Source organism: Stegostoma tigrinum, chromosome 16 (assembly GCF_030684315.1).
Source record: "Stegostoma tigrinum isolate sSteTig4 chromosome 16, sSteTig4.hap1, whole genome shotgun sequence".
Lineage (NCBI taxonomy): Eukaryota > Metazoa > Chordata > Chondrichthyes > Orectolobiformes > Stegostomatidae > Stegostoma > Stegostoma tigrinum.
The window spans coordinates 66376528-66391126 of NC_081369.1; the positions used below are offsets into that span (position 1 = coordinate 66376528).

The window sequence follows — 14599 nt, forward strand, 5'->3', positions numbered from 1 at the left end:
GCAGCTGCAGTGGGAAGCTGTGACTCTGTGTGAACAGTGTTTCTCTGCCTTTCTCACTACCGAGCAGTTAGCTCTCTATGGGTACTGTTCCCGAGGAGCTGTCCCTTCCCACTGTCCAAACGCAGCTCACCGACTCTTGCAAAACAAGAGCAAGACTAAACTATGCAGCCTCGCCTAGTTCAATGTCATGCTTCATACAGCATGGAAACAAACTCTTTGCTCCAACTTTTCCATGCTGATCAGATACCCGAAATGCCTCGAGTCCCATTTGCCAGTATTTGGTACCTCTAAAGCTTTCCTATTCATATACCGATCCAGATGCCTTTTAAATGCTGTAATTGTACCAGCCTCCACCACCTCCAGGGAAAACAGCCCCAACCTGTTAAGCCTGTCCTTACAACTCAAAGCCTCGAGTCCCGGCAACGTCCTTGTAAATCCTCTCTGCACCCTCTCCTGTTTAACAGCATCCTTGTAAATCCTCTCTGCACCCTCTCCTGTTTAACAGCACCCTTGTAAATCCTCTCTGCACCCTCTCCTGTTTAACAGCACCCTTGTAAATCCTCTCTGCACCCTCTCCTGTTTAACAGCATCCTGCCTATAGAAGGGTGACCAGAATTGCACACAGTGTCCCAAATGTGGTCTGTCCTGTACAGCTGCAACATGACCTCCCAACTCCTGGTACAATCAGAATATCTCAAAGGGATACATCAACAGGAAGGGTTTAGAGGTTTCTGATCCTGTCACCGGGGAGACTAAAGGACAATGGGCAGCGGGGGCGGGGGTGTATTTAGTGGGTAGAGTCTATCTTACTGCATTTACCTGGATCAGGCTGACAGTATAACCTGTGATTCTGTGTCTCCAGGGCGACCGACAACAGCAAGGTCAGGGAAACAGTGCTGCTGGAACTGAGCTTTGTCAATTCAAACCTACAGCTGCTGAAGGAGGAGCTCGAAGGGTTAAACAGCTCTGTCGAAGTTTATCAGAATGAAAAGTGAGTCCTCAAACCACCTGATGGGTCAGGCTTTTATAAAACCACCATCAGCATCAAAATCAACATCTCCACCATTACCATTGCACGATTACCATAGGGGTGACAGGGTGGCTCATTGGTTAATGCTGCTGCCTCACAGCGCCAAGGACCTGGGCTAAATTTCAGCCTCAGAAAACTGTTTGGAGTTTGCATGGTTTCCCTGTGTCTGCGTGGGTTTCCTCCGGGTGCTCCAGTTTCCCCCCATCTGTGTAGATTAGGAGGATTGGCTGAGCTAAACTACCTGCAGTGTCTAGGGACATGCAGGCTGGGTGGGCTAGCGATGCAAGAGGGGTGTAATGGGGATAGGGTGGGTCTGGGTGGGGTACTTGTTGGAGGGGCAGTGTGGATGTGGTGGTACTCCACATTGTAGGGACTCTGTCGTGACCACCCCTATTGTCCCAGCTGCCCTGCTCCTCTCTGTGAGCCCCCCCCACCCCCCCCACCTCAGGGGTCTGACCAGGTCATCTGTCTGTGGTGGGGGTGGGGGCATGTACGAACAGTGCCCTGATTAAGACCTGCAGTTGGTCTATGTGTGGCTCAGGCTCAAATTGCTGATTCTCTCGGGCTTACCTTTTAGTAACAATTGGTCACCATTTGGCCCCTCTCCCTGTCCTGTGCCAATCTCAGTTGGATCCCTCTTCCTTCAGCCCGTCCTGTCTGACTGTGAGTATTTATCTGTCAGTCCTGGGACTAATGGGTTTCCTCTGGGTGTAATCCTCCACGATCAACATCCTGGGAGTTACCATTGATCAGAAACTCAACTGGACTCACCACATTAACACAGGGGCTATAACAGCAGGTCAGAAGCTGGGAATACTGCAGTGAGTAACTCCCCAAAGCCTGTCCACCATCTACATGGCACAAGTCAGGAGTGGGTTGGAACACTCCCCACTTGCCTGGATGGGAGCAGCCCTAACATCACTCAAGAAGCTTGACACCATCCAGGACAAAGCAGCCGCTTGACTGGCACTCCACCCACAAACATCCCACTCCCTCCACCACCGACACTCAGTCGCAGCAGTGTGTACTATCTACAAGATGCACTGCAGAAATTCACCAAAGATCCTCAGACAGCACCTTCCAAACCCACGACCACTTCCATCTAGAAGGACAAGGGCAGCAGACACATGGGAACACCACTCCCTACAAGTTCCCCTCCAAGCCATTCTCCATCCTGACCTGGAAAAATACCATCGTTCCTTCACTGTCACTGGATCAAAATCCTGGAATTTCCTCCCTAATGGCATTGTGGGTCTATGTACAGTGCCTGGACTGCAGCAGCTCACCCCCACCTTCTCAAGGGGTGCAACTTGGGACGGGGCAATAATTGTTGACACAATACAGTGACACCCATGTCCTGTAAATAAGTTTTGTTTTAAAACCCTGACTCTGCAAAGGGTAGTCTACCTCCAAACTGCACACTGGGCTAGTCTACCAATTCCTTCCCTTTTGGTGGAAACTGAGGTACAGAGTGGGACAGAGGGAGAGGGGTCGGAGGGTTAGGTAAGAGAGGGGAGAAGGAGCCCACTGCTGATAACTGACCTCCGTACAAGCGAGGCATGAGCCAGGACGAGGAGTCTGGGACTTGGAGAGACGTCCTTTTGCTGAGTGCCCTGAACAAAGGCAGTGTCTGTGCCAGTCTCCCTGGCACCGCAGTGTGGAATGTACTGGCAGGACTCACTCCTTGCCCATTCAGTGCAACTCAGCCTTGTTCAAATCCATCAGATGCTGTGATGAAAATCCTCTTTGTGTCCTAACCTCACCAACTCCGTCTCATTTCACTGATAGCCGCACAGAGAGATTTCCTATTTTTTTCCTTTCTCACTGTCTGTCTTTTCAAGGCTTCTGCAGCCAGATTTTGTCTCTGTTGTCCTTCCAGTAAATTTGTACTTCACTTCTGAGTCTGCAACTTTAACCCTTTAAATCCTGTCCACATTCCCAGGAAGATGAAAACTCTTTAATACTAACAATCCAACTCGTACCCAGTTGGTTTGGATTTGAATTTGTCTCTTTCCCCACCCCTGACTGATTTTTCGAGTGGGGTTATTTGATGTGAAATGGGATTGACAGTGTAAACCTGCCTGACACTGGGATACCTGCCACAATGTGCACTGTTTAGCTCAGTAACTGGTTTCTGCAGAGCCTGTGTGTGTGAGTGATTTATGAACTGACTGTAGGGATGTGCCTGAGTGTGTCTGTTTTATTTTACAGGGCTGCACTCTGCCTTCCCCTCATTCCACTGGGACTGAAAGAGACGAAGGAAGTTGACTTTGTGACGTCCTTGAGGGTAAGATCTGAGTTACACTGGCTGTCAAGGAGACAGTTTCCTGGGCAACTGTATTTCTGTTTATCCTTCATTTCAAAACTTCAAATTAGATCTTGCATTTCCATAGCACCTTTCACCATCTCAGGGCATTCCAGAGGACTGATATGTGATCTTGGTTGTAATGCAGGAAATCAGGCATCCAATGTGAGCACAGCAAGATCCCACAAACAATATCATTGGACCTCTTTTAAAACATAACGTTGCGTATGTGGTAACGGTTGGATGGGGAAGAGCTCCCAGTCTTGGATTACTTTTATGGCCATCTGAGGAGACAGGCAGGTTTTAAAATTTAAACAAAAGATCTCAGTTGTCATTAACTGGTACATTTTCCACGGCAAAGCCCCTCCCACATGCCGACAACTCTGCACCCTGTCCTCGCACAGATTCAGTGTCATTTTCCCTTCGCTGTGGGTTTTCTTGAAAATTATTCTGAGAGCAAGACAAAAAGCTTGTATAAAATGTCTCTTGTCAGCAATATTCCAGTTCTGTGCCAAACATATGAATGATGAAGGTGATATATAAATGCAGGTGGTGGATATTGTTGAGGAATCCTGTTTTACTGTTTGTAGTGAGGGTTAAAACTGGGCCTTGGAGGAATGTTGTCTCTGTGAACCTGCAGGTAGGTCGAGGTTCACTCTGTGCTGTGCATTCCCATGATGTGCACAAAACAGTTGCTGCTAGCACAGACACACATCCATGAGCTTCCTGTGAGTGACCAATTCGATTTCCTGTTTGTTGACATTCAAATGTTAATCCACTGCCTACTGACCTGCCCATTTACTTAGGAACAGGCCATTCAGCCCCTCAAGCCTGTTCTACCATTCAGTGAGGTCATGGCTGATGTGTGGCCTAACTCCATATAACCCACCTTTGACCCGTGTCCCTTCATACCTTTGCTTAACAAAACTGTATCTCCCTCAGATTTTAAACTAACAACTGATCCAGCATCCACTGCCGTTTGTGGAAGAGCGTTCCAAACCTTCCCCCACTTTGTGTGTAGAAGTGCATCCTAACATTGCTCCTGAATGACCTGGCCCTAATTCTCAGGCCATGGGTTGGGTTTGTAATGGGAGCTGTCTCTTTACTCAGTGACCTTTGGGCGAAGGATGAAATTGGGAAGGGGCATTAATCGGTGGGGGCAATGGGAGCATTTCTGGAGCAGAATAGAGATGTGCATGTGCTGAGTTGTTCCTGTGCTGATGTGATGTGATGTGATGCTGCTCTTCCTCATGTTTGTTTGATTTCACCCACATGAATTTTCATCGGTTCTCTGACATCTTCAGTGTGACTGATAATTGCTTTATGTTTCTGTTTCCCACAGGATTTCATCGAGGAGCACTACAGTGAGGATCCAGCAGAATATGAGGACGAGATCCTGGATCTTATGGACCTGCGGCAGGTTAGGACTCATTGTGGGAGAATTGTGTTGGCTGTTCCATGTACAAGGGAGATCAGTGCCAGCCATTCAGAGGGAAGCCAGTGTCCTGTAACACTGTATATGTTACTCCCTATTCCCGAAAGAGCCGTCTACAGCCGGAGGACTAGGCTGGCCATGTGTTGGGGAGGCAGTGGTGGACTAGGCTAGGAATCCAGATTTCCAGGCTCATGTTCAGCAGTGGGGTTGGGGGTGTGGTGTGGGGGGGACGTGGTAAATTGTTCCAGAGATAGTAGGAACTGCCAGTGCTGGAGAATCTGAGATAACAAGGTGTAGAGCTGGATGAACACAGCAGGCCAAGCAGCATCAGACGAGCAGGAAGCTGGGCCTGCTGTGTTCATCCAGCTCTACATCTTGTTTGGAGGGGCATGGGTTCAAATATCACCCTGGCAGATGAATTTAATTCAGTAAAAATCTAGTCCCATGGTGACCATGAAATCATATGTCAATTGTTGGGAAGAACCCATCTGGTTCACCAGTGTCCTTTAGGGAAGGAAATTGCCATCCTTACCTGGTCGGGCCTACATGTGACTCCAGACCCATAGCAATGTATTTGGCTGTTCATACTTAGGGTTGGGCAATAAATGCTGGTCTACCCAGTGACTTCCACATCCCATAACCAAACAAAAATATCTAGATTATCTCCTGAAAACTCCTGCAGTGAGGACATAAAAGCCAAAAGCATCAGAAATAGGAGGTCAGTCAACCTCTGCAGCCTTCCACCCTTCACTAAGGTCATGGCTGCTCTAGTTATAGACTCAAACCCCACTTTCCTGTGTGGCCCCCATAACCATCGCAGAGCAAGAATCTGTCCAATGTGGCCTTCAATATGCTCAATAACCCAGCTCCCCCCACCCCCCTGCCCCCACGACTCAGTGTGAGAGAATGCCACTGACCCACTGAAATGTCTCCTCACCTTCAGCTGAAGGAGAAGGTCCCTTTCTTTGAAACAGTCTCCTGGCCAAACTAGAGAATTGATTGTTGACTTGAATGGAGGAGAGCCTGCAGACTGGCCTCCTGTGATTATGATATGCTTTTCCAGCAGAGGTTTGTTCACGGTGATCATTCGAGTTCACTTTCTGCCATTCTCGTTCAGGTTGGCTAATTCAGAAAGCTGGATTTCATTAGGGACCAGCTGTCCATTTTCTGAGTTGGTCAGAGAGGGAATTATGCTGAAAATCTAAAGCTTTCCGGGATTGTGAGCAAAACTGCAGTGTTGGGCAGTTGGGAGTTGACAGTGTAAAGTCAGGGGGGCAGGAGGCTCTCAGTCCCTGAAGGTCACTCAGGAAGCAGTTACTTTGTTAACAATACAATTCCTTTTGCTTAATTCAAGGCCAGATTTCATGAGTTCAGTTTCACATCTAATGGGGAAAGCATATACTCACTGGATTGTTCTGAAATGGCTAGCATGTGAATGGCTGGCAGAATGGCCATGTGCCAGGCATAAAATCAACACAGACATGCCTCCCTTTATGGGTGAAAACATAACTAGGGTTCCCCCAGTATGTGATAATCTCAAACAAATCCAATCGTAAAATCATTCCTCCAGAGAGCGGGGAGAAGGTAGAGGAGACAGCAACGGGGAGAGTTGCAGGTGAATTACATGGATAAATTTAAAGGGGAAGCTGGATAAACATGAGGAAGGGAATATTGGAAGAATTTACTGATGATGAGAGAGTGAGCAGCATGAGAGGGGATTCAGGTGGACCATAAACACCAGCCGAATGGCTGTACATCCCATGATGCTAACTTCCAAAGGGATAACTGGATGTTCCCTCTTGGGTGACAGGTCCGGCACCTGTAACATTCCAATCCAGAGGGACGTAAACATCTCACAGAATTGTTACAGCACAGAAAGAGGTCATTTAGCCCATTCTGCCTAGACTGATAGAACGTGACTCCTTCGTGAAGTGTTTGAGTTGGAGAGAGGTTCTGGACCTCACTGTACTCCCTCTCCAGCTGCCTCATCCCAGACAATGTGGTTGACTCGCAAGTACCTTCTGAAATGGCCAAGCAAGCCGTTCAGTTGTACCAATTGAAACAAAAAGCCTGAACAAAAAAGTGAAACAGGATAGATCACCTGGCATCAACCTAGGCACTGGAGAAGACAGCGGCAGAAACAGCCCTGTTGATCCGGCACATTCCTCCTCACCAACGTCTGGGGGTTAGAGCCAACATTGGGAGAGCTGTCTCTCGGACTAGTCACGCAACAGCCTGACAGTCATACTCACAGAATCATACCTCACAGACAACACCATCACTGTCTCTGGGTATGTCCTGTCCCACCGGCAGCACAGACCCAGCAGACGGGGTGGCACGGTGGGATACAGTCCGAAGGGAGTTGCCCTATGAGTCCTCAACATTAACACTGGACCTCTTGAAGTCACATGCCTTCAGATTAAGAGATAACAAAGTGTGGAGCTGGATGAACACAGCAGGCCAAGCAGCATCTTAGGAGCACAAAAGCTGATGTTTTGGGCCTAGACCCTTCATCAGAAAACAGGGATGGGGAGAGGGTTTGCCCGTGTTTTGGTGTTTGATTGAAATGTGTCCTGTGTCTGCAGGCTGTCCGCACTCCGAGTCGGAATGATCTGGGTGTCGAGCTGCTTATATCATACTACAACCAGCTCAACTTGTTGGAGAGTCGCTTCCTACAGCCGAACAGACACCTCGGTGTTTTCTTCACCTGGTGAGGGACAGTGCCCCTCTCTCACTTCCTCACATTCCCCACTGCAACTTCACTGAACATTCACCTTAAACCTGGCTTTCCAGCAAGCTCACAGCATGTCTTTACCTTTATCTTAATGAGAATGCTAATGTATTTGGATAGCTCTTGAACCACTTCCACTTTTGAGTAAGAACATTGTGCATTTATATCACGTTTCACAGATGAACACTACATTTTAAATGCAGCGCTGAGGGAGCGCCGCGCTGTCGGAGGGTCAGCGCTGAGGGAGCGCCGCGCTGTCGGAGGGTCAGCGCTGAGGGAGCGCCGCGCTGTCGGAGGGTCAGCGCTGAGGGAGCGCCGCGCTGTCGGAGGGTCAGCGCTGAGGGAGCGCCGCGCTGTCGGAGGGTCAGCGCTGAGGGAGCGCCGCGCTGTCGGAGGGTCAGCGCTGAGGGAGCGCCGCGCTGTCGGAGGGTCAGCGCTGAGGGAGCGCCGCGCTGTCGGAGGGTCAGCGCTGAGGGAGCGCCGCGCTGTCGGAGGGTCAGCGCTGAGGGAGCGCCGCGCTGTCGGAGGGTCAGCGCTGAGGGAGCGCCGCGCTGTCGGAGGGTCAGCGCTGAGGGAGCGCCGCGCTGTCGGAGGGTCAGCGCTGAGGGAGCGCCGCGCTGTCGGAGGGTCAGCGCTGAGGGAGCGCCGCGCTGTCGGAGGGTCAGCGCTGAGGGAGCGCCGCGCTGTCGGAGGGTCAGCGCTGAGGGAGCGCCGCGCTGTCGGAGGGTCAGCGCTGAGGGAGCGCCGCGCTGTCGGAGGGTCAGCGCTGAGGGAGCGCCGCGCTGTCGGAGGGTCAGCGCTGAGGGAGCGCCGCGCTGTCGGAGGGTCAGCGCTGAGGGAGCGCCGCGCTGTCGGAGGGTCAGCGCTGAGGGAGCGCCGCGCTGTCGGAGGGTCAGCGCTGAGGGAGCGCCGCGCTGTCGGAGGGTCAGCGCTGAGGGAGCGCCGCGCTGTCGGAGGGTCAGCGCTGAGGGAGCGCCGCGCTGTCGGAGGGTCAGCGCTGAGGGAGCGCCGCGCTGTCGGAGGGTCAGCGCTGAGGGAGCGCCGCGCTGTCGGAGGGTCAGCGCTGAGGGAGCGCCGCGCTGTCGGAGGGTCAGCGCTGAGGGAGCGCCGCGCTGTCGGAGGGTCAGCGCTGAGGGAGCGCCGCGCTGTCGGAGGGTCAGCGCTGAGGGAGCGCCGCGCTGTCGGAGGGTCAGCGCTGAGGGAGCGCCGCGCTGTCGGAGGGTCAGCGCTGAGGGAGCGCCGCGCTGTCGGAGGGTCAGCGCTGAGGGAGCGCCGCGCTGTCGGAGGGTCAGCGCTGAGGGAGCGCCGCGCTGTCGGAGGGTCAGCGCTGAGGGAGCGCCGCGCTGTCGGAGGGTCAGCGCTGAGGGAGCGCCGCGCTGTCGGAGGGTCAGCGCTGAGGGAGCGCCGCGCTGTCGGAGGGTCAGCGCTGAGGGAGCGCCGCGCTGTCGGAGGGTCAGCGCTGAGGGAGCGCCGCGCTGTCGGAGGGTCAGCGCTGAGGGAGCGCCGCGCTGTCGGAGGGTCAGCGCTGAGGGAGCGCCGCGCTGTCGGAGGGTCAGCGCTGAGGGAGCGCCGCGCTGTCGGAGGGTCAGCGCTGAGGGAGCGCCGCGCTGTCGGAGGGTCAGCGCTGAGGGAGCGCCGCGCTGTCGGAGGGTCAGCGCTGAGGGAGCGCCGCGCTGTCGGAGGGTCAGCGCTGAGGGAGCGCCGCGCTGTCGGAGGGTCAGCGCTGAGGGAGCGCCGCGCTGTCGGAGGGTCAGCGCTGAGGGAGCGCCGCGCTGTCGGAGGGTCAGCGCTGAGGGAGCGCCGCGCTGTCGGAGGGTCAGCGCTGAGGGAGCGCCGCGCTGTCAAAGTGCAAAACTTTAAACTGGGATTCTATCTGTGTGCTTGATGAGGGATGTTAATGAATGCAATGTCGCTGCAGGGTGAGCTGGGGTGTCTGGACCTATATGTATCCTTCAAAAGGAAACAGCTCATCAGTTTAGGTGCATTGCAGTGATTCAAGAAGGCAGCTCACTGCCACCTTAGCAAGGTAACTGGGGGCAAGCAATAAATGCTGGCCAGTCGGCAACGCTCACATCTTGAAAATTTAGAAATTAATGCTGCATTTCCATTGAGTCCTACAGTGTAGTGAAGCAGTGAATGTGCCTCAATTGGTTTGATATGAAACTCTGCAGTGTTACAGGAGGTTTTGTGTAAAAGTCAGGTTTCTTGCCCCATTGTAAGAATTGAATTGTTTCCCCTCACTGTGTGACTGTGATTTGACTGTTTCCATTATTACTAGGTATGACTCATTTACTGGTGTGCCTGTATGCCAGCAACACCTGTCTCTGGAGAAGGCCAGCATTCTGTTCAATATCGCAGGCCTGTACACTCAGATTGGCACCCGCAGTGATCGCAAGACCCAGGCTGGTCTCGACAGCTCCATCGATGCCTTCCAGAAAGCAGCAGGTCAGAATTCACACTGACTCTTCCTCCAACCCCTCACTCCCATATCCCAGCCCCTCTCTTCCTGCCATCTCCACCCAACCCACTTTGCTACTGGCACACTTCATCTGCGTTTATTAGGGAGGGTAAGAGTGTGTAGCTGTACAGAGACTGTGCTTATTCAGCAGGGAAAGGGTCACTCACTGTGTAACCGGACAGAGACAGTGTTTATTCAGCAGGGAAAGAATCACTCACTGTGTAACTGTACAGAGACTGTGTTTATTCAGCAGGGAAAGGGTCATTCACTGTGTAACTGCACAGAGACAGTGCTTATTCAGCAGGGAAAGGGTCACTCACTGTGTAACTGTACAGAGACAGTGTTTATTCAGCAGGGAAAGGTTCACTCACTGTGTAACCGTACAGAGACTGTGTTTATTCAGCAGGGAAAGGGTCATTCACTGTACCTTGGGTGTGAATTGCCCACACGGATGGGGAAAGGAAGTTTGTGATTTCCATGGTAACCTGGCATGGGTGTTTGTCATGTTAATGATCCTGGGGAAAGTGGGGCAGATGGGGTGCTACAGCTGCTGTCTATGATTCACCAGCAAACAGTTCCTGGAATACTGTTGGGATGATGTCTGGTGTATCCAGCTGTAGGGGCTGTGTTTGTTTATAGACGCAGGGCTGTCTGCCTTTGCTGTGTGAGATAATGAAGCAGCTGTGTGTGTAGCACCTGAAGCAGGACATGGTCAGACAGAACCAGCTTCCTGTCCTCTCAGCTCTCCTCCAGGTTTACACCCAAGGCTCAGAACTGGATGGCATTGACCAAGGTTCCAGTTCTTGATTCTCTAGTGACTGGCTAGAAGCCAGCAGCATGGAGCAATCTCTGAGTACCTTACTGCTCTGTGTCAGCAACATAAGCACAGAGGAAGCCACTTGGAACCCTCTTTGGCAAGTTACACCATTCAAGTGGGCCCCAGCTGTGTCAGGGTTTAGGGTAGATTTGTAGCTTGGGTAGTGGGTGTTGAGGTTGGTTGGCTCACCGAGCTGGTTAGTTGTTCCGCAGACGTTTCATTACCATGCTGGGTAACATCCTCAGTGCAGCCTCTGATGAAACGTTGATGCGTTTTCCCGCCTGGTTTTTAAGCTCTGGGGTCCCATGAGCTGGATTGACTCACTTCTGGTTTTCCTTCGTGGTGGAATGTATATGGGGTCGAGTACTCTGTGTTTGTTGATGGGTTTCTTTGTGGAGTGCCAGGCTTCTAGGAATTCTCGTGCTTGTCTCTTGCTTGTCCCAGGATTTCGGTGTTGTCCCAGTCGAATTGGTGGTTCCCCTTGTCCATGTGGATTGAGACGAGTGAGTACTGGTCGTGTCTTTTTGTAGACAGTTGCTGTCTGTGTACTCTTGTTGTTAGTTTCCTTCCTGTTTGTCTGATGTTGTGCTTCTCGCAGTTTCTGCAGGGATCTTATAGATGGTATTGGTCCTGTCCATGGCGGGCAGTGTGTCTTTAGTTCGGGTGAGCAATTGTCATAGGGTTGACGTGGGCTTGTGTGTCACTCTGATACCCAGTGGTTGTAGGAGTCTTCTGGTTAGTTCCGTTGTGTTCCTGATGTAGGGTGGTGTGCTGAGTGTGTCGGGGCATGTAGTATCTTCCTGATGTTGTTTGTGTAGGCATCTTCTGACCCAGTTTTTTGCTGTCTGTTGTCTTCGAACACTTGGAAGAGATATCATCATCTCGGTGTAGCTGTGTACTGCTACAGTGTGTTGTTGCCCATTTCAATAATGTTCTCACGCAGCTTTGTTTGTGTGTGTTGGGATGGTGGCTGTTGAAATTCAGCACTTGGTCTGTGTGTGTACCTTTGTTAGGAATTCCCCTTTGGCCCTGCATTCCACCATGATGTCCAGGAATGGGAACTTTTGATTACAAGACTTGACAGGTTTCTTGAGGAGAGAGTCCCAGATCCCTTGCCTCTCTTTGTAACATATGTTCTGAGATCAGCCCCAAAAGGCCTGGCTCTAACAAACATTGAGCTGCTTTTGTTCCTGACCACCACCTCTCGAGGAAATCTTCCCTCTCCCTCTCATCAACTCCACTTGGCCTCACTCGCAGGAATGAACATCCAGCTCCGGCAAGCTATTAGACAGGTGCTATACAAACAGCAAGGAGGTCAGCAAAACCAGTTCTTGTCTCAAATCTAGAGGGCCTCAGAGAGAACACATCTTACAGTCATCGTATCCTTACTTGGTAAGAGTTATTTGCCGTGAAAGGAGTGTAATCACGATCCCTTGCGATGAGAGGGGAGGGGAGATCAAGTAGACTGGGTCTGTGCTGATTTTCTTTCATTCAGCCACACGATGTGTCACTGCCTGGGCCCAGCATTTCTTGCCTGTCCCCCGTTGCCCCTTGAGAAGGTGGGGGTGAGCTACCTTCCTGAACCGCTGCAGTCCATGTGCTGTAGGTTGACCCACAATGTCCTCAGGGAGGGAATTCCAGGATTGTGACCCACTGAGACTGAGGGAATGGTGACACAGTTCCAAGTCAGGATGGTGAGTGGCTCATAGGGGAACTTGTAGCTGCTGCCCTTGTCCTTCTAGATGGAAGTGGTTGTGGGTTTGGAAGGTGCTGTCCAAGGATGTTTGGTGAATGTCTGCAGTGCATCTTGTAGCTAGTACACACTGCTGCTTCTGAGCATTGGCGGTGGAGGGAGTAGATCCTTGTGAATGTGGTGCCAATCAAGCGGGAGCTGCTTTCTCCTGGATGGTGTCAAACTTCTTGAGTTTTGTTGGGGCTGCACCCATCCAGGCAAGTGACGAGTATTCCATCACACTCCTGACTTGTGCCTTGTAGATGGTGGACGGGCTTTGGGGAGTCAGGAGGTGAGTTACTCGCTGCAGAACTTCCAGCCTCTGAACTGCTCTTGTAATCACGGTATTCATATGGCAAGTCCAGTACCGCTTCTGGTCAATGGAAATGGCCAGGATCTTGATAGAGGGGATTCAGAGACAGTAACTTCATTGCATGTCAAAGGGCAGTGCAATGTCTCTTATTGGAGACGGTCATTGCTTGGCATTTGTGTGACACAAATGTTACTCATGTTAGTAGAAATGAGAGGTAATCTCATAGAAAGGTACAACCATTACAGGGCACCCGTTGGGGTAGAGACTGTGAAGCTGTTTCCCTGGCTGGAGGGAGTAGAGGCACAGTTTCGGGACAAGCATTCAGCCAGGTAGGCCTTGGGGAAGAAATAACTTGAGGTTATGAATCTTGTGGAAATCTCTAAGCTTTGAGAGGGCTGTGGATGCTCAGTCGCAGGTATGTGCAAATCGAATCTGACTGAACACTGAACTGGAAGGATGTGGGAAATCTAGCTGTGATCTAATGGAATGGTGAAGAAGGTCTCTGAATGGTGAGACAGAGAAGTGATCCTGTGACTTATGTCAGACAGATTCTTCATGCTGTATGTTCAAGACAAATCACAACGATGCAGAGAGTTCCATTAACAAGAGGCTCTGCAGAAACTCCATGGGTTTGTTAACTGCTATAACTTTGATTGGTTCAGCTTCTCTCCCTGGGTCATGTTATTTATTTCTGGGCCAGTTTAGGGGGTTGTGTGACTGGATGATGAGATTCCTACCGATAACGGAGAAATAAAAGAGTGTTTTAAGTGAAACAGCAGTGTGAGTGAGGCTTTGTCAGTGTGCTTCCTGGATCTCTTCTACACGTCTCTAATGTCTCTCTGTTTTCAGGAGTTTTGAGCCACCTGATAGAAACCTTCACACACACTCCGAGTTTCGACATGAGCCCCTCGATGCAGCACATGCTGATCCGTTTGATGTTGGCTCAAGCTCAGGAGTGTGCCTTTGAGAAGATGGTTCTGCCTGGGATCCACAACCAATACTTCAACCTGCTGCGGGTGGCACAGGAAGCTGCCAAGGTGGGTGGCATTGTTAAGTTTTATATCATTGGGTTGGGAGTCATTTCCCGTTGCCTCCGAAGATGGTAACCAGCCACTTTGAATACAACTGAGTGACATCTCAGAGGCTGGTTGAGAGTCACCCACTTTGCTGTGGATCAGTCACATGTAGGCCAGACCAGGTAAGGATGGCAGATTCTTTCCCTAAAGGACGTTGCCAGAAGTCTCACAAGGCCAGGTTATAGTCCAACAGGTATCATGTGATTTCAGACTTTATCCAGCCCAGTCCAGCACCTTCACATCATCCCGAAAGGACATGAGCGATTCGGCTGGGTTTCTCAGTATTCCACTCAGCACATGGTCACCATTAGGACCATCTTTTATTCCAGATCGACTTAATTAAATCCATTTAATTTCTCCCAGCTACTATGGTGGGATTGAACCTCAGTGCTGAGAACTTTAACTGGGCCTCTGAATTTTTTTTTTTATGGCATATGGATGCACATATCTGAATTTCCCAAAGGGCAGTGAAGAGTCACCCACATTGCTGTGGGTCTGCAGTCACATTTAGGCCAGAGCGGGTAAGGATGGCACATTGCCTTCCCTAAAGGACATCAGTAAACCAGACGACATTTCACAGCTGACATCTCCAGCTCTTCTTGAATTCGGATAACACCATTTGCTGCGTTGGGATTGGAATCAGGGGCTCCCAGAATATTAGCCGCGGCCCCTGGGTTCCTGGCTCACCGCTGCTTGTTTAGT

At 51.2% G+C, this 14599-nt stretch overlaps 1 protein-coding gene across 2 annotated transcripts in view; it reads left to right on the top strand.

Moving 5' to 3' along the window:
* The window catches only part of rhpn2 (rhophilin, Rho GTPase binding protein 2), a 50919-nt gene that overhangs the window by 18478 nt on the left and 17842 nt on the right, over nt 1-14599 (top strand). For both annotated transcript variants that reach the window (XM_059651811.1, XM_059651810.1), the window contains exons 3-8: nt 863-991; nt 3242-3317; nt 4678-4755; nt 7356-7480; nt 9780-9946; nt 13671-13858. In XM_059651811.1, coding sequence (XP_059507794.1) covers nt 863-991; nt 3242-3317; nt 4678-4755; nt 7356-7480; nt 9780-9946; nt 13671-13858 — 763 coding nt within the window. The remainder of the gene's footprint in view (nt 1-862; nt 992-3241; nt 3318-4677; nt 4756-7355; nt 7481-9779; nt 9947-13670; nt 13859-14599) is intronic.